This window comes from Podarcis bocagei (genome assembly GCF_964188305.1).
Source record: "Podarcis bocagei genome assembly, chromosome: 15".
NCBI lineage: Eukaryota > Metazoa > Chordata > Lepidosauria > Squamata > Lacertidae > Podarcis > Podarcis bocagei.
In genome coordinates, this window is record NC_138141.1 from 33,790,446 (window position 1) to 33,810,530 (window position 20,085).

At 45.6% G+C, this 20,085-nt stretch overlaps 2 protein-coding genes across 4 annotated transcripts in view; both read right to left on the reverse strand.

The window, feature by feature from the left end:
* Positions 1-8,670, reverse strand: part of RABEP1 (rabaptin, RAB GTPase binding effector protein 1) — a 53,128-nt gene extending 44,458 nt beyond the window's left edge. For 2 of the 3 annotated variants that reach the window (XM_081172948.1, XM_081172947.1), the window contains exon 1: positions 8,491-8,669. In XM_081172948.1, coding sequence (XP_081029074.1) covers positions 8,491-8,533 — 43 coding nt within the window. In that variant the 5' untranslated portion in view covers positions 8,534-8,669. Of the gene's footprint in view, positions 1-8,490 lie in introns of all 3 variants that reach the window. The other variant, XM_081172949.1, reaches the window with a different exon arrangement.
* Positions 8,671-12,724: 4,054 nt separating this feature from the next.
* IFT22 (intraflagellar transport 22) lies at positions 12,725-19,087 on the reverse strand. Its single transcript, XM_081173230.1, has 5 exons — positions 18,921-19,087; positions 17,625-17,704; positions 14,977-15,066; positions 13,026-13,228; positions 12,725-12,927 (listed from the first exon to the last, which is right to left on the reverse strand). The coding sequence occupies exons 1-5, from the start codon at positions 18,957-18,959 to the stop codon at positions 12,779-12,781; spliced, it is 561 nt and encodes a 186-aa protein (XP_081029356.1). The 5' UTR covers positions 18,960-19,087; the 3' UTR covers positions 12,725-12,778.
* Between the last annotated feature and the right edge of the window lie 998 nt (positions 19,088-20,085).

Genomic DNA, 20,085 nt, shown 5'->3' on the forward strand with positions numbered 1-20,085 from the left:
ACAGCAGCAACAGCAGGAAGAGCTAACTACAGAACTTGTGAGGGTGGGTCTTAGAATCACCAGCTCATAATAATATGGAACACATTGTTTCCCCCCAAGCAGGGCTGGCCCAATACATTTTGGCACCTGAGGCAGATCCCAAAATAGTACCCCACTTCCTGCCAGGGAAGAAGGAGTAAGGGAAGATCTACATCAGAAAGAAGAGGAAAGAAAATCAACATCAGGATCTGCTGCCCCAGAGGATCCGGCCAACCGAAGCAGTCGCCTCACCTTGCCTCATGTATGAACCAGCCATACCCCCTAGTAATTATAGCGAATGATAAAGCTTTTACATAAAGGCTACAGTACACCCAGGGAATTCACTACTGCTTTTGCATAGCACCCTGAAGATATCCTGAAGTAAGCAAAGAACATACAAAATTAGTAGCTGGACAGGCCATTGGACAAAAATGTTGCTCTTCTTCTTCAGGAGATGATAAGAACAAAATCCACATTTTCCGATAAAGAAGTTGCTTTTGCTATGAAAACAATTATAAGACAAAAAGATCTGCTGCATATTTCACTTTTATTCTTTGGCTATTGCTTTCCAGCATTGCAAAAATCCTTGTAGGCACCCAAAATGTCAGAAAACTAGAAAATACTGCAAGGTGGAATGCTCTTGTTTCATCCACCCAGCCATGCCCTCATCCATGATACTCCATTTCATCTCCTTTCTCACCTAGTTTTTCCTTTTCTCTCCCAACAATCTGTCAGCAGTCCACTGCCACGCTCAGTTCCTACTAAACTGTTTTGGCAACAACAACAAAAACACCCCTTGGCACTTTTCTTCTTCTTCTTTTTGGTACTTTTGCAAACATTGAGGTTTCCCTAAAGTCTGCTAATATTTCTCTCTTGTGCATAGATAGTGCCATTTTGGCTACATGAAGATACACATTGACCTCTAAACTACAGAAACAGATTTGGGGAAATGAAACACAAATGGGGCAAGCCAATCTCAGAGGTAGAAAGTGGGATAGTCATAATAGCTGCAAAAATCCTTCAAAAAACCCAGTGCAACTGTGGGAATGATTCCCCACCCCACACCTCAAGGATCGGGAGAGGGACTGTGGACAGTTTTGGCACTGCATTTCAAAAGCATCCCAAGCACCTTAGAAGTGCAGCAACAAACTGATATACTGCAGACTTACTCCTTGAAGAAGGGAGAAGGGGGCTTGTGTTGCCGCTGCTTTTCCAAATACTTTGGAAGAGCAATGTAACTGTAGGAGCAATCCTCACCTCACCCTGCTATCCAGGTCCAAGTTTGGAGTTGAGGAAGAGAATAGAAGATTGCCCTTGACATTGTATATGGGGACATAGCACTAAGCCAGGGACACAATCCTTTCCTTTGGGAGAGAGCAGGTTGCTAGCGACCACAAATTTTTGGTTGGCCAGCAAGGCCCACAAAAAATTTCTGAATCACAAACACAATAAATCTATGAAGCTCCAATCAGTCATAACAAGCAACTTCACATAAAATGCGTTCATTTAACTTTCTCCACTTAATTGCTTCACAAGAACAACGAACTGAATACACATTAAATCCTGTGATTCACTCAAATGAAACACTTCGTTTCAGCTTGAAAAGAGACAAGAAGTTCAGCCAACATGCTGCTATAGTAGTTTTACATGCACTGCTACCCCAATCACCTTGGGGAGAAAACAGGGACACTTGAAGCCAGGATTGACCCAAAGCAGGTGGTGGCGATAGCAGGGAACAAATTTGTGAGTGCTGGCCTCCCTTCAGGAGAAGCACGCCAGGGAGCAATTGCTTGCCTCAGAACCAGGACCCATCAGGTCCCATGCAAATGGTGGCAGGGTACCAGCCCCCATCCCACCATCATCTGACATTCTGGGGGAAATTATGCATGAAGTCCAGCTCTCTGTGAACTAGTGCAACCAACTGCTGAGATATACAAGAGATAGGTGACCAGAGCAGATGCTGCGCAAGCACCCTTCTCAAGCCTAATCTGCAAGTCTGAATTACAGTCACCACCCTGAAATAAATTGTACAATGCCCTAAAACTCTAAACAGAATGATATCAGTATGTTTCAAATAAATAAAATTCACATTGCAAGATGACCTGTACACGGCCACCACTACCATCTAACACTATATACCAGGACCCGTAAATAGCTACCCACCTGTGGTGTCACCTTCAGGCAAGTAGGCAGGGAAACTCTTAACCTGTGGTTCTTCCTACGACCTTTTCAGGCCACCCATATGCCAGAAATGACTAATCTATACATGTGGGCTGGCAAGTGAGTAACTTCTATAAACTTAGGCTGAAGAAGTTACAAAGCTGGGCAGTAGTTGAAACCTCACGCATCTCTTACCAGCAACTCAGATAATGTTGCTTGTATCCCTGACCATTTGGTCCTGCTGGCTGGGGCTGAATCCAACAACATCTGGAGCGCAACAGGTTCCATGCACTTGGGCTAGAGTGCCAGACTTCAAATGGAGAGATCTAGATTCAGGTCCACACTCAGCTGTGAAACTCACTGGGATGATCTTGTGGTTTGTCACCACCTCTCTGCCCAACCTACCTCACAGGGTTATTACATATAAGGATAAAGGTTGAGGAAAGTACTATGCATGCAGTATTGAGTTCACGGGAGGAAAGTGGGGGATAAAATATAGTTTTGTGCCCTCATGAGTCATTCCAACTGCAGCCACCAAAAATTTTAAAAATCATATACTTTTTTTAAAGGATGTGATAATGTCAAATTCTTATTCTAAACCAATTAAAAAAACCTCTGTTCCAGTTAACATTCAACAGAGGCTTTTGAACAACTGTTCTGGTCCTGTTGCAAATGAACAAAAATGAAGGTTCAATCTTCTTTTCAGTTCAGATTTGGTTGATGTACTGCATAAAATATAATTTGGCAGCTAAGAATGCACTACAAGTAAAGATCAACAAGTATAATTCTCTGTCTATAAAGATATTTGCTCAACTGCATCCATTCCCCTACAAAGAATTATCCAGTCTTCGTTTCTTGTTCTCCAAAAAACATGCCACTGGTCAATCATGAAGTGATTAAACTAACTTTCCCCCAGAATGTCCTAGGTTAATATTATGAAGCTTCAGTAAAAGTTTTCTTACAGAAGTTGTTATAACTGCCTCTCCAAAAACAAATAATCATAATTACCTGCCCAGATAAATACAGTACCTCTTTCAATTCTAAAACAGTATGTTAGGTCACTTCACTACATTTAGTTCATCCAAGTGAACTCCCTGACCTTAGTGATACATTTCTTACACAAACCTGTCAACTAAATTCTTTGCAGCATTTCTGGCCCCTGCTCTTTATATACATAGGTAGATCTTCCATAGGCTTTTAATTAGTGTACTAGAGGTAAAGGATCCACTCTTCTTGAATAAATCTATGACTACCATTGTCCTACCACAAAATTCCTACAACACCAGCAGGTTATCATTGTTGTGCTTTTTTTTTTACTTTTCATAGAAGAAAAACTGAAAATGTTACCTTGCAAACTGATGCCTCAGTGGGACCTTCAATGTGTACCATTCCAGTTGCAAGTCCTACATTGTTCCACATAAATTCACTCAAAAGTCTTAGGCTGGAGCCACAAGTGTACAAGCTTACATTTTACACTCCCTGTCTGCATTAACATATTGTGAATGGTTCAGTATCTCTTTATTCAGATCACCAGCCAGTACTAAAGATGACTCATACTAACAGAGTTTTAATAGAGGCATAAACTGAATATATTATGTTTTCGGCCCCAGTATAATACTTCACATTACACTGTTCTTAGGAATAGTAATATTCGAATAACATCCTTTCTCTTCATCCCACATACTCACTTTTCCAGATTCATCCCTCTGAAAATAGGCTTCCCAAATCTTTACATAGCTAGTGAAGAGGGAGAGTAGAGCAGGCACATTAAGAGGCTCCAAAGAAAAGACTACCTTAAGGATCTTTACGTTCTGGTATAAACGGGCTAGGTGAGGGCCAATAAACAGAAGCTTATTCCAGACAAGACAGAGGTGATTCTGATCAGAAGGGAACAGACTGCAGAACAGGGATGCCGTCCATTTGGGATGGGATAGTACTTCCCTTGAAGAATCTGGTTCACCATCTGGAGGTACTATTGTATTTGGATACACAGGCAGCAGTGATGGCCCAAAGGGTCTTTGCCTGTCTTAGGCTAGTATGCATCATTTGTGAGGATGTCAGATCTGGCTACAGTAACATATCCTTTAATTACATTCAGGATGTATTATTGTAATGCACCCTATATGGGTTTCCTTTTGAAGAGTGTTAGGAAATTTTAAGTGATCCAGAAAATGGTTGCAAGGATGTTTAATGGGCCCATGGGATAACATTATACAAGCCTATCTAGCCTGGTGCTCTCCAGGATGCGCTGGCTGTGGATGAATGGAGTTTTAGTCCAAAACTAGGCACCAGTATGGTGAAAACTGTTGCAATGATTCTCCAACATCAACTTCGTAGGACTGGTCAGGTTGTGTGGATGCCTGATTATCGTCTTCCAAAGCAACTACTCTATTCCAAACTTAAAAATGGAAAGTGTAATGCTGGTGGGCAACAAAAAAGGTTTAAAGACTGTCTCAAGGCAAATCTAAAAAAATTATACTACAACTGGGAAACACTGGCCTGCAAGCACTCCAGTTGGAGAACAGACTTCACCAAAGGTGTCGTGGACTTTGAAGACACTCAAACTCAAAACGCAAGGGAGAAATGTGCTAAGAGGAAGGCATGCTTGGCAAATCCACACCGTGATCAGCTCCCGCCCGGGAACCAATTTCCCCACTGTGGAAGGACGTGTGGGTCCAGAATTGGCCTCCACAGTCACTTACGGACTCATTGTTAAAACTGTGTGTATGGAAGACAATCTTTCTCGGCTACGAGTGATTGCCAAAGAAGATACCTATCCAGCATCAGCTGCACTGGTTGCCAATTTGTTTACAGGTTTCACAGTGTTAGTAATTCCTTTTAAATCCCTAAGTGGCTTGAATCCTGAATACTTGAAGGACCACCTTCTCATGTAACAGCCTGCCTACTGCTTAAGATCTGATGAAGTGGTCCTTCACACTGTCCTGCCTATGGTGGAAGCACCGTTTTCTGTTGTGAGGTACTTTGTGATGTATATTATTAGATGAGTAGGGTAGACATTCTCATAGAAATAAATCCATATTGCCATGACAGGTATTGTCAGTCACATAACCCTAAACTCTGTGTTGCTACTTTATTCTCAGGTACCAAGTGTTCTGTACTGTTTGCTAGCTCCACCCTTTCTTGGGAAGAGACAGCTGACTATTGTATCACTCTTCAGGATTAATGCAGTTTACTCTACCATGGGGCTGTATTTGAATGGTGTGAAGAAATTACCTATGATCCAGGATGCAGCAGCTGAACTCCTGACCACTGTAGCCAGAGAGAACATTATGTAGCTATTATTAAGGAAGAACACGTACCTTGGTTTTTGAACAGCTTCGTTTTTGAACATTTTGGTTCCCAAACACCGCAAACCCGGAAGTGAGTGTTCTGGTTTGCGAGCTATTTTTGGAAGCCAAATGTCTGATGGAGCTTCTTTGGCTTCCAATTGGCTGCAGAAGCTTCCTGCAGCCAATCAGAAGCCGTGCTTTGGTTTCCAAATGTTTTGGAAGTCAAACAGACTTCTGGAACAGATTCTGTTTGACTTCCGAGGTAGGAGTGCATTGCCCATTTGCCTTCATGTCAAATTTAAAGTGCTAGTAATTACACTCAAAACATGAAATAGTATTTGTCCTTTATCAAATATGTCTCCCATACCTGCATCTTCTAAAAATCTGCAGATGAAGCTCTGCTCTATATGTCTTCACTGGTGGAAATGTGTAAAGTGGTAGTTTTTCTGTTTTGGCTCAGCTTCTTTAGGAACTCAATCCTTTGGGCCTGTCCAATTCACTCCTTATCTTAGAACAATTGTTAAGACCTTCCTGCTTCAGAAGTCCTTTTTATTTTTTTACTGAACAGTAGCAACAACTTTTATTGCATTGTTAGTTTAATCTGATTTGTTGGTTTTACAATCTATTGTTTTAGAGCTGTTTTACTTTTCTGTTAATTATTGCAAACTTCTTTGAGAGCCCAGCAGTAGTGGATAAGCGGAATAAGGATATAAGAAGAAACTTGCTAGATCAGGTCAAAGGCCCACCTGGTTCAACCCATGTGTTCTGACAGTGGCCGGCCAGCCAGATGCCTACAAAAAGCCCTAAGACATGACCTGAGCACAACGGCACACCAGCACTTGTGGTTCCCAGTAACTGGTATTCACTGCCTTCAAAGGTGGAGGCAGAACATTAATTCTATCCTTATCCTCCATTAATTTGTGTAATCCTCTTTTAAAGCCATCCAAGTTGCTGGCCATCACTACATCTCGTTGAACGGAATTATGGGAGCAAATTCCACAGTTTAAATGTGTGCTGTGTGATGAAGCACCTTGTCTTTCCTAAATCTTTTAATATTCAGCTTCATTGGACAGTCCTGGGCTCTAGTATCAAGAGAGAGGAAGAAAAATGCCTGCCTATCCACTTTCTCCACATCATATAGAATCTTATGCACCTCTATCATGCCCCTCATTACCTGACTTTTTCCTAAGGAGATGCAAGTAACATAAATATGTTGTGTTGTATTGTATTGTATTATGCATAATATAAATTTTCTTTTAATATAAAAATATGTAGCTGATGTAGCTTATGATATCACCACATAAAATTTGATTTTCAAAAGTTGGGCACATCCTTATGCAGGTAAATCCCATTAGACACTTCAATAGTAGTGTCACACCAGCTAAAATAACTGCTGTTTCATTGTACAGAAAGAGCACTTCTGCTACCACATGGGACTTGCATGTATGCACACACAGACACACACACTCTTCCTTCACACTCACACTTCTCCCTCAAAATTCAACTCCACAACCCAACTCTACAGAGTCTTTTGACTCTCATTACAGTTCGAAAGCACGTCAAAGTGCAAGTAGATAAATAGGTACTACTCCAGCAGGAAGGTAAACAGCATTTCCATGCGCTGCTCTGGTTCGCCAGCAGCAGCTTAGTCATGCTGGCCACATGACCCGGAAGCTGTACACCGGCTCCCTCGGCCAATAAAGCGAGATGAGCGTCGCAACCCCAGAGTCGGTCACGACGAATGGTAAGGGGGCCTTTTACCTTTACTCTCCAAGAAGAATTCAACCACTGGAACTGTCTTGTTCATTTCACCAAAGGCTTACAGGTCAACCACAACTTCAGAAACATGGGATAAACCCAGGGTTGCGGATGTGCAACTGCCAACAGCATGAAGCTGAAGGAAAAGGGAACTGAGGCTGCCCACTGTGCAGAAGGGGGAAAGCTTGAAGTGTTTGTTGCATGGAACATTGGACTCATTTTTTGCACAGGGCTTAGTAGGCTAAAGGAATGGGCTGTATATGGCTGCAAAAAAGGGGGGGTGGAATATTTTGCCAGCAATGATTTTAAGATCAACTGTAATTTGAATGTTGGATTTCCAATCCACAAAAATTAATGCCACAATAAATGTTATTCTTTTAAGGTGCTACAAACTCAGGAGATTTGTCATGAGGGGAGTAAGACAGAAAAACACAGAGCGCTTGAGGTGAGGATTGAAGGGAGTAGCTACTGAGGGTAGAAACCAGTAGGCTGGGGGTGGTGATGCCTGTAGTGGTGGGGCAGGAAAATGATAAATTAATAGGTGTGGGTGTGGGTGGGAGAGAGAGAGAGAGAGAGAGAGAGAGAGAGAGAGAGAGAGAACCAGTAAAGCACAAGATGGGGGAGAGAAACACTCCTTAAAGATAGGCTGAAACTGTTAAGGAGAAACCAGTAGGCTGGGGGGGTGCATAGAAGTAATTGCAAGGCGATGACTTTGGCGGGGTAGGGGGCAGGAGAAAGATAAATTACGGGGCGGGGAGGATAAAAGAGAAATAAATAAAGCACGAGACAGGGAGAAGACTGATAAGGAGATAGTACAGGAGGAGGGGGGAGGGTTAGGGTTAGGGAAGCAAAAGGAGGAGTTGCATGGGGATGCCTGTCGTGGTGGGGCAGGAGAAGGAGATACATTACTGGAGCGGGGGGGGGGGAGAAGAATAAAGTAAAGCACGAGATGGGGGGGGTTGAAATAGTCCTGTGATGTGGAGGGAAGAGACTGCTAAGGAGAAAGCGCTGGGGGGGAGGTAAGGGAAGTGACAATTTAAAAGGTGGGGGGCACGAACAGGGGGTGTCAGATGCTTGATATTGGGGAGAGGGGAGAACCCCCCTGGGGGTGGGGCTACACTTCCGCCGCCCTCCTTCCAAGCCTCCCTGGCCTGCATCCCCAGCGCCATCTGCCCGCCCCCCACAGACACACACGCGACCCCCCAGGCCCAGGTAAGCCTTCGCAGGCCGCGCCCGGGCTTCCCCTCCTCGTTCTCCTCCTCACCTTCGGTCGACGACTCTTCTGCCGCCGCCCCGGGTTGGGCCATGGCTGAGCCAGCTCACGCCGAGGCCGGGCCCGCTAAGTCAGGCGAGGGGAGCGGAGCGAGCACAACAGGGGCCGCCGCCTCAGCCTCCGCCGCCGGCCCTGGGCCGCCTCAGCCGCCTCATCCTGACAGGCAAAAGGGGCGGGCGAGGAGCTGGGGGGCGGAGGAGGAGAGTGAGGGGGAGCTCTGCGCATGCGCCGGGTTGCTAGCGTCTGAGGGGAGGCTGGCGGACGGCGGGAGGGGAGCCTCAGCCGGGGAGGTTTATAACCACGGAGAAAGCCGGCCTTGGGGGAGCTGTGGCTGGCAAGGACTCCCGGGGCGGGGGGTGGGTATTTTTTCAAAAGGAAGGGGTACACGCGTACAGAAATTAAGGGCGCGTTCACACGTTACGCGCCAGTGGGCTCAAAAGCTGGAGTGACAAAAATTAAGCGCGGGGGAGCATTGTTCAAACTGCAGAGGGGTGGGGAAATAGAGGTTGGGTTTTTGCAAATTTGCGCACAAAAACGGGTGCTTTCACATGGTAAAACTGCACTAGGGTTTACATGGAATTATAGAATTGTGGAGTTGGAAGGGACCCTGAGGGTCATCCAGTCCAACCCCCTGCAAAGCAGGAATCGCAGCCATGACAGATGGCCATTTAGCCTCTGCTTAAAAACTTCCAATGAAGGTGAGTCAAACAGCTGTTACCCTCAGAAAGTTATTCCTGATAATTAGTCAGAATCTCCTTTCTTGTGACTTGAAGCCATTGGTTCATGTCCTACCCTCCTTAGCAGGAGAAAACAAGCTTGCTCCATCTCCCATGTGCCAGCCCTTGAGATATTTGAAGATGACTTGGCTATCTCCTGTCAGTCTCCTCTTTCTCCCCTTGTGGGGTCTGTTCACAAGACTCAAGAAGAATTGTGACTGTAAAGAAAAAGCATGGCAAGGTGGCAAGTTAGTTTATTCCTGTGTGAAAATAATTACCAAGCAGGTGTGGCAATATTTTTGTTTGCACCATAATTCTCTTCCATTCAAATTTACTCTGTTGACACAACAAGATGTCCATGTTTTGCCAAATACATTTATGTCAATGGGCTTACGCGAGTCTAATGTGTGTTGGACACTGGTCAGTGTGTTTGGAAAACAGAGTGTCTATATGTACAGTAGTACCTTGGTTTACGAACTTAATCCATTCCGGAAGTCCATTCTTAAACCAAAGCGTTCTTAAGCCAAGGCGTGCTTTCCCATAGCAGCGGAGGACTCAATTTACACTCAACAGGAAGCGGAACATGTTCCGCTTCTAAGGCAAAGTTCAGAAACCAAAACACCTACTTCCGGGTTTGCAGCGTTCTTAATCCAAGTTGTTCATAAACTAAGCTGTTCTTAAACCAAGGTACCACTGTACTCCCAATGCAGACTATACCAAAGCTTTAGGGTCCCTTATTTTAGGAAGTTTATCTAGCAGCCACAGTCTGACCCTTCTGACTATTCTACTTTGTGAAATGTGTCATCTGCCGTAGTTTTGCTTGGAATCCCCCTAACTTCCCAGCAACGATTCCCTACAGTATTGTAACAAATCTTTGAATAGTTCAGTGCCCTTACTTACATCTTTCAGGCTGCATCTCACAAACACCCAAAGACCACGTCTGGTATTTTCTACACACTTGGTCTTAATGACCACATACTAGAGCAAAAGCGTGCAAATGCACTGCTAAGCAGAAACAGGCCCATAGTGATTTTATGATTTTTCTGCTTTGGAAATGTAGGACATTCTTCCGCAGTTGAAAATCTTTGCAAGTACCATCAGGAAACCATGTTATTGTATTCCTGTCCTCTTGTTTAAAAGGTTCCATGTGGTGTATGGCTCAGAATAGATGGAAAGCAGATGAGTGTGTGTAATATGTGTGTACCCCCAAAAGTATGCTGTCTACAAGTTCAGCTACAAATTCATGCTCGTGGCCTCATTTGAAAGCTGCCTTATTAAATTTCTCTTTTTTCTTCTTCTTACCAGGCCAGGATGGAGGATGGGGTGATGATGTTTGTGTACGTGTAGAAAGAAGGCTTCTGTATATAATTGTAAAATGCTTAGGGTTGCCATATTTTAAAAAGTGAAAATCTGGACACAGAAGTTGTTGGTTTTTGAGCTTTTTTTATAATATTAACCAAACTAGTTGAGCTTTTTGAGCTATTTCTCATGAAATTCACCAAGATCTACATTACTGACATGGGCTGTTATGCCTACAGATTTCCCCAGACCTTCAGCAATTTTTGCCTGGACATATGGCAACCCTACATTTGCTGCTGTGCCCACTTTACCTGCAGGCTTACAAATTCTTGGCATGTGAGCTACAAAAGGTTGCCTAGAAAGGAATGTTCCCCACTCCTGATCTAGAAGCTCTTAGAATAACATGGGGTGGGGGTAGTGGGTAGAGCAGACCCATCTGATAGGTTTCCTAGCCCTTATTGCTGACTTATCAAGTTACTGAGAACTCTTAGGCACTATTTTGTGACATTATAAAGGTAAAGGGACCCCTGACCATTAAGTCCAGTCGTGGACGACTCTGGGGTTGCTGCGCTCATTATAGTTGACCTAATAAAGGTATAGCCCCAAAGCGAGTTTTAGACTTTTGTTAGCTTGTAGCAGCTGTACAATCAATCATTATAATGTGCCTCTTTATTTTAAATTTTATTGTGTGAGCTGGTTACAAAAATTTTATGGACATAAACAAGAAACCAGAACAAACTTCAGCTGTAGCTGAACATGAACTGGGACCAAAATTGTTAGAATTTGCCTCCCTCAATAAAATATGGAATTGCTCAGCAAAGGGGTAGGCATCCATATGATTTACAGATCAGCTCTATTTTTGGGGAAAGGGGAAGTGATGGTGTGCATTACAGATCTTTGTGTCTTATGTGGCATTCTCAAAGCCTACCAAGTTCTTCCCCTTTTTGTTCACTGTGGGAAATACAGATGCAAGCAGAAAGAATCATAGAATTGAAAACTTGGGAGTTCACTTACAGTCTGATGCACCATCAGTGCTCAAGAAAAGGCCCTTGATGTTCCACCGGCCATGGTTTCCTTGAATCATCTTTTCCCACAGTGCAACACAGCAGCCACTTTTGTCCTTAATAGTAAGCCATACTTCTTTGCCTAATAAACTGTGGTGTGCACAAGCTAGGCGCTGGTGGACATAACCGACTCATGCAGGAACAAACCAACCAAGGTGTAGCCAGCTTAGCCTGTTAAGTCACCCATATCCCTCCAACATCCCACTCATCAAATTTGGAATGCTTGTTTTTTTGATCCTGAGCTCTCACGTGAGTTGGCTGTTTTGCACAAGACCAAAAAACAAGCGTCTTTTGGTCCAGTACTCTGGCACAAGCCAGTTGTGTTATGTGAGAGTGTGAGAACAAAAGCAAGCATCTTTTGGTCCCAAGCTCTTGTGAGAACTAGCAGATGAATGTGAGACCAAAAAACAAACAGCACTTGGTCCAGTGCTCTGGCATGAGCCAGCTGAAAGAGCAAGACTAAAAAAGTGTCTTTTGAACCTCAGACCTGGTGGCCACATGTGGCCCTTTAAGCTGCTCTGTCTGGCCCTTGGGACTCTCCTCAGGTTACTCCCCCTTCCCAGCTACACCCTCACCAACCCTGCTTTGTACCCTTCATGTTTTTGTTGAGCTAGAATGTGTCCTTGGTCTGAGATAAGACATACTGGGAAAGGGAGTATATGTGTTTATAGACCAGCCTACTGTACAAAGTTAAAATTTACATTCATTGCTTCACCCACTGTTGCCTCTGGCCCTGCTCGCCACTGGCATGAGACCCCTTGAAGTGTATGTGGGCTGAAAAGGGTTTCTCATCCCTGATTAAGCTAAGAACGTCTATTTTATTTATTGCATTTATATCCCATTCTTTTCTCCAATGACCTCAAGGTGGCATACACAGTTCTCCCACTCCTCACTGAATCCTCACAACGACCTTATGAGGCAGGTTAGGCTGAGAGTGATTGTCCCAAGGTCACCCAATGAGCTTCATGCCGAGGGGGGCCTGGAACCCTGGTCTCCCAGGATCTAATCAGACACTCAAACCACTACACTACATGCATGCCACTTCCACTGCTGTAAAACTGCTTTTTTAAGTGTAAGCCTGAGGAATCCAAATTATTATTTTTTAATGGGTTAGGTAGAAAGCAAAAGACCAGGAGTGTATGTGTGTGTGTTTAAATGGGTATTTCTTTTATTTTCTTTGCAGCAGCGTTCCTCCTGCTTTTAAGTGATCAGCAGCATCTCCTCTCTGTCTCGGTTCTCATTGACCAACTTGGTAATGCCCTTGAGGTACTTCACAAATTCCATCCGGAAATCTTCAGGATCTTCTTCAAGGCTAGAGTGGACCACCTGCAGCCTGTTCAGCGGTGGAGCTTTGAAGTTTAAGAAGCAAACCATTAAAACTATTGGCAATTCTGACAAAACACCAAATATAGGTAGGAGCCAGGAAAGCAAGGCATCAGGGTCTTACGCAAGGTGAGATTCTCCGGGTCCATTGCACTGCCTGGCTTGTGATGCGAAATGAGCAGGCACTGGCTCTCCAGCAGCTGCTGCTGTTGCACAAAACAGGAGTGCCACATTTCAATCTCCTTCAGATGGGTGGGCGAGTCTTGGTTGAAAACAATGACGACCCCATGGGAATCTTTCATCAGTGCTGGCCAGCAAGTCTCGAATCTGGAAGCGCAACAGAGAAACAGCACGGCTGGCATCACCTGTGTACAGTTCTGGTCGCCTCACCTCAAAAAGGATATTGTAGAGTTGAAAAAGGTGCAGAGAAGGGCCACCAAAATGATCAAGGGGGTGGAACAACTCCCCTATCAGAAAAGCTTGCAGTGCTTGGGACGTTTTAGTTTAGAGAAAGGGTGAGAAAGAGATGATACGATAGAAGTTTATAAAATTATACATGGCATGGAGAAAGCGAATAGAGAGATTTTTTTCCTCCTCTCATAATCCTAGAATTCATGGACATCCAATGAAGCCAAAAGTTGGAAGATTTTTTCAGGACAGAAAAAAAGTAAAGTACTTCTTCATGCAGAAAATTGTGGAACTCTCTCTCCTAGGAGGCAGTGACGGCCACCAACTTGGATGGCTTGAAAAGAGAATTGGTCAGAAGCCTTTCTCTTGGGCATTGTCGGCCAATTGGTGCCAAAGAAAGATAGAACATTTTTTATGTATACTACGACAACAGCAAGAATACTCATCGCAAAATATTGGAAGACACAAGATCTACCCACTCTGGAAGAATGGCAGATGAAGGTGATAGACTACATGGGACTGGCTGAAATGACTGGCAGAATCCGAGACCAGGGGAAAGAGATGGCGGAGGAAGATTGGAAGAAATTTAAGATTTATTTAAAGAGACATTGTAAAATTAATGAGTGTTAAAATGTTGCAGTTATAGAAAGTAAGTTGATTACAGCTGTAAAGATTAAGTTAAAAGAAAAGAAAGGATTACAATTAGATAAAACTAAGGGTGAGAATTTGCTGAACTAAATATTTGAAATTGGAATGTAGAAAGGGGAGGTATGAGGAGGTCGGCGAAGTAAGTTTTAAGAAAATAAGGATTTGAAATTATATTTGTTTGTTTTTGTGTGTGTTTGTTTGTATTATGTTTGATTATATAATTTGTGAAAATTTAATAAATATTTTTAAAAAAATGAAAAGAGAATTGGACAAGTTCTTGGAGGATGAGACTATCAGTTGCCACTAGCCATGATGGCTCTGCTCTGCCTCCATAGTCAGAGGCAGCAAAGCTTCTGAATACCAGTTGCTGGAAACAAAGGGAGGGGAGAGTGCTTTTGTGCTCAAATCCTGCTTGCAGGTTTCCTACAGGCACCTGGGTGGCCAATGCGAGAACAACATGATGGACTAGATGGGCCATTAGCCCAATCTAGTAGGACTCTTCTTAGGTTCTTACCTACCTTTTTTTGCTTTAAAAAAATCTCAGCTGAGATTCTGCAGCTGCTTTGCACATACTGGGCTGTATCCAACTAAGTCATTATTGTAAGCAGAATGATTTCCGCCTGCACAATGGAAATTCCCTTTCCCCTGCTCCCGCTGCATGTGCCTATGCCTCTTCTTCCAACCCTACAGAATATATTTAGGGGCAATACAAGGAATGCACAGAGAAGAGAAGTTCCATTGTGCAAGCAGGCCACCAAATCTGTGCCTTGTCTGGCATTTCATTTTTTAGATGGGGGTTCACCAACCACCCTTACAGAATGCCCCTTACACAAGTGCATGTTTCCAACATGCCCAGAGTACCCTCTGCTTCTTAAATGATCAAAAATAATGGTAGGGCTTTGCCCCAGCTTCTCATGAATAGCCTCCCCTCCCCTTCCTTAACCATGGCTTGGTGTAGCGTTTGAACTGCACCAACTTACTCTGAGAAAGTTGGCAGGATACGTAAGTGATCCACTTACTTTTGATCTCCTCCACAATCCCACAGTTCAAACCGACACCCTGCTCCTTTGCCGTTTCCACCGAAATTTGGCATCTCGTATTCTAGGATCCTAGAATTTAAAAATACATATTTTATACAAATCAATAAGGCTGGCATTCTTTGGGCCTACCTGAAGGACAGAGCTCCCATCCATATTTGCTGGTCCCTTTTTCCAATGTCAGTTCTTAGTTACCCATGCTGTGTGCGTGTTTCGTAATTGTATTTTCATGTGCCTAAAGATGAAACCCATCCCCACTTACCTGGGAATAAGTCCCACTACATTCAACAGAACTTACTTGTGAGGGGACATATTTAGTTAGGAATGTGCTGTTAGCTTTGTAAGCCACCTTTGTAAGCAGTGTGCCCTGAAAGGCATGTTACCGTATTTTTCGCACTATAGGACGCACTTTTTCCCCTCCAAAAATGAAGGGGAAATGTGTGTGCGTCCTATGGTGCGAATGCAGGCTTTTGCTGAAGCCTGGAGAGCGAGAGGGGTCCGTGCGCACCGACCCCTCTCGCTCTCCAGGCTTCAGGAAGCTATCCCAAGTCTTGCAAGCCCGGCGGGATGTACCGCGGGCTCGCAAGGCTTGCGGGCAGCAGCCTGCACCCAAAAGCTGGGGACAGCGGGGAGGCGCAGAGCCGCCACCCCGCTATTCCCCGACCTGATCTGGAGGCTGGCGGGGGGAGAAGCAAGCCTGCTTCTCCCCCCCACCAGCCCCACAACCTCCAGATCAGGTCGTGGAAAAGCGGGATGGCGGCGCTCCGCTATCCCGCTTTTCCCCGACCTGATCGGGAGGCTGGCGGGGGGAGAAGCAAGCCTGCTTCTCCCCCCCCACATCCCCACAACCTCCAGATCAGGTCGGGGAAAAGCGGGATGGCGGCGCTCCGCTATCCCGCTTTCCCCCGACCTGATCGGGAGGCTGGGGGAGGGAGAAGCAAGCCTGCTTCTCCCCCCCACCAGCCCCACAACCTCCAGATCAGGTCGTGGAAAAGCGGGATGGCGGCGCTCCGCCATCCCGCTTTTCCCCGACCTGATCGGGAGGCTGGGGGAGGGAGAAGCAAGCCTGCTTCTCCCCCCCACCAGCCCCACAACCTCCAGATCAGGTCGTGGAAAAGCGGGATGGCGGCGCTCCGCTATCCCGCTTTTCCCCGACCTGATCGGGAGGCTGGGGGAGGGAGAAGCAAGCCTGCTTCTCCCCCCCACCAGCCCCACAACCTCCAGATCAGGTCGTGGAAAAGCGGGATGGCGGCGCTCCGCTATCCCGCTTTTCCCCGACCTGATCGGGAGGCTGGGGGAGGGAGAAGCAAGCCTGCTTCTCCCCCCCACCAGCCCCACAACCTCCAGATCAGGTCGGGGGAAAGCGGGATGGCGGCGCTCCGCTATCCCGCTTTTCCCCGACCTGATCGGGAGGCTGGGGGAGGGAGAAGCAAGCCTGCTTCTCCCCCCCCCCCCACATCCCCACAACCTCCAGATCAGGTCGGGGGAAAGCGGGATGGCGGCGCTCCGCTATCCCGCTTTTCCCCGACCTGATCGGGAGGCTGGGGGAGGGAGAAGCAAGCCTGCTTCTCCCCCCCACCAGCCCCACAACCTCCAGATCAGGTCGGGGGAAAGCGGGATGGCGGCGCTCCGCTATCCCGCTTTTCCCCGACCTGATCGGGAGGCTGGGGGAGGGAGAAGCAAGCCTGCTTCTCCCCCCCCCCACATCCCCACAACCTCCAGATCAGGTCGGGGGAAAGCGGGATGGCGGCGCTCCGCTATCCCGCTTTTCCCCGACCTGATCGGGAGGCTGGGGGAGGGAGAAGCAAGCCTGCTTCTCCCCCCCCACCATCCCCACAACCTCCCGGCTTCAGGAGAGCCCCACCGCCAGCCCCACAAGCTCGGGGGACAGCGGGAGAGGCGCAGCGCGCCATCCCGCTGTCTCCCGACATGGTTTGGAGGCTGGCGGAAGGCTTCCTCCTCCCCCAGCCCCGCAAGTTCCCAGAGCGATGCCAAAGCATGGCTCTGGGTCCCGTTCTGGGGGTGGGGGAAGCTCGGGCTTCCCCGCCCCAGCCCCGCGCCTGGCGGGGGGGGGGATAATTTTTTTTTGCCTTTATTTTTCCCCCCCCCAATCTAGGTGCGTCCTATGGACCGGTGCGTCCAATAGTCCGAAAAATACGGTAAATTATTATTTTTTAATTAAAGTAAAAAATCTCACAGCCCCAAATTCCATCCAACCTCTGCATTTGGCTTACTTGCCACTGGAGCAGTTGCCCACTGTTATGAGGCATTCCCCCTTCCGCCATTTCATGTACCATTTTAAGACTTTACTAGTAATCCACACATACTGGACTGTAACAAATATCAACACTTCATCACTTGAAGAAGGCCTGGTTGGTTTGATATGACGAGAAAACCAAGAAGTTGATGTCAAGGAAATCTTGTAGATTTTGCAACCATGCTGTTTAGCAAGGACGGAGAACTTTTTGTGGACCTCCAGATGCTGGACTCCAACTCCCATCAGCCTCAGCTAGCACAGCCAGCAGTCAGGGATGATGGGGGCTGTAGTCCAGCAACTTCCAGAGGGTACCAGGTTCTGCACCCTGTTGTATGGTGGGCTAGCAGTTCCACTCTACCTGCTTGAAACTTACCTTACTGCATGTGTTGGGAGGTAACTACCAATGCCTTCGGTGCTCTCTGACAAGAAGTTTGCCAAGACAGACTTTCCAGCCTATCACAAGTGAATACAGAAGCAAGATTAGCAATAGAAAATAGGAAGCTTCCTGCTACCAAGTCAGACCATTGGTCCATCTACCTCAGTATTGTCTGCACTGACTGGCAGTAGCTCTCCAGTCTCTGAAAGGGGTCTCTCTCAATCCTACCTGGAGGTGACAGAAACTGAACCAGGGATCTTTTGCATGCAAAGTATGTTTTTTGACCCCTAAGCTACGATCCTCCCCAAATGTTAAGATGGTTTTTTTTATTTGTTGTTTCATAAAATTTATATAGCACTCGATTGTAAAACAAAACCTCAAAGCAGTTTACAGAAAGAATAATACAATTAACTTTGCAGTAAAACAATTCAAAACAACTCTAATAACAAATAATAACTAAAATCAGTGATAACCTAAAATAGATCAAAACACACGCAAACATTCTACAAATTTGGGTAGGCTCGTCTAAAGAAGAATGCTTTTAGCAGGTGCTGAAAAGAGTACAGTGAAGGCACCCGCCTGATGTCAATAAGCTGGGAGTTCCAAAGTGCAAGAACTGCCACACTAAAATATAAATTTATTATAAATGCAGAAGGTGTATTAGGCAGCACCTGTAACACTGCTAGTTCCACAGACTGAAGCGGGCATATATGAGGAAAGGCGATATTGCAGGTAAACCAGTCCCAAGCTGTTTAGGGCTTTATATAGTAATAGTAACACCTTGAGATATGCGCAGTAGCAAATTGGCAACCTGCACAGGTGTTATATGTGGACATGGTCTCGCTCCTACCAGCAACACTGCTGCAGCATCCTGAATTAACTGCAGCTTCCAGAACAAACACAGAGGAAGTGCCACAGAGAGCACATTGTAGTAACAGATGTTAATGAGATGAGATGGACACAGATATGCCACGGTTTTGTCTCTAAACCCCTAAAAACAACGTGGTATGTGCACAGCGTTTAACAGAACCTCCATGTTCAGAGACAGTGTACCAGAAAACCAGGTGCTCAAAGCAAAAAGCAAGGAATAGCTGCCTCCATCACGTCAGGGTATATATGCTTCCCAAAGGCACTCTGCTGGAAACAAAATACTGGATTTGTCCTAATCTGAAAAAGTCAAGAAGAAGCTTTGCCCCTAGATGGTTATGGTTCACAGCGCTTTTAAGACTGTGAGACCGGGGGGAGCTTTCCTTTCCTCCAAGAGGGACTCCAGGCGCTATTTCGCTCACTCACCTCGCTGGGGCCAACGAAAAGTATCTTCACCTTCAGCATCCCCCCGTCGGACTAGGCCGCATAGCCTCGGCCTCGCGTAGAAAACCAACCCGAGCAAACGGCCGAAAGGGCGGGTCGAATGATGCCGGCTGACTCCGCCCAACCCAGCGACGCGACGTTGCCAGGCGCGGTTGCTAAGGGCGGAGAGAAGGCCCCGGCGGAGAAAAAAGGAGACGGCTCGTTTCATAGCAGCCGGGTATTTCCATGTTTACTCAGACAAAGGGTCACATACTTAAAGCCCAGTCTTGCACGTGTGAACGACCACTGTGTTCAAATGGGATTTATTTCTAGGTCAATGTGCATAGGATTCCGACCTTAATTAGGGAGGACTTGCATTTGTTTACTGCCAGGTATGCCCCATTGGGTTCAGTGGGGCTTACTCCCAGGTAAAGGTACCGGTATATAGGATCGCCATCCTCCCTGGGGTTAATGCGTCTTCTGGAGTACAACAGGCGTGTGTCCTGTACAAAAGACATAGAATTAAGAAAATTCTGAGACCAGGACTTTGTTTCTAGTAGCAGAACTGAGTGACACTCCCAGCCTCTTCCACACACAAAATCTCCAAGCTTTCTTCATTTCTGCAGTAGAATTTAGTGTGTGCATATCATTTGTTGTTGCAATTGTTAAATGACTGGGAGTCAGAATCCTCATCAATCTGCAAATCACCCACAGATCTGCCAAACTGGATGTTACTCAGTAGTATGTTGGGGATATTTATTAATTATTTTATTTGAGATATTGATGTACTGTTTTTCAGGTAGACCTCACATAGCAGTTCCCAAAAGAACATTACAACAGTCGGCTTTTTTTTAAAAAAGGTTATAGTAAAAGAGAAAGATAACTTAGTTCTGAGTAAACAAGTACAGAATTATGCTGTTAAACCCCTTGTTCACCAAGTTGAACTACTTATCATTAAAAAAACCCCAAACTTTTACATAAAGAGAAGTTACTGTACTCCATAAATCTTTATTTTCCAAGTATTCAGAAGAATAACAACATACTTAAATGGCTATGTACAAGCAACAGTCCATTTCAAATTGATGAGAGGCTATCCAAACGTTTTAGAAAGATGGAACATGTTAAAGGATGTTTTGTTTTGGTTGAAACTTAATCTGAAAGGTTTTGT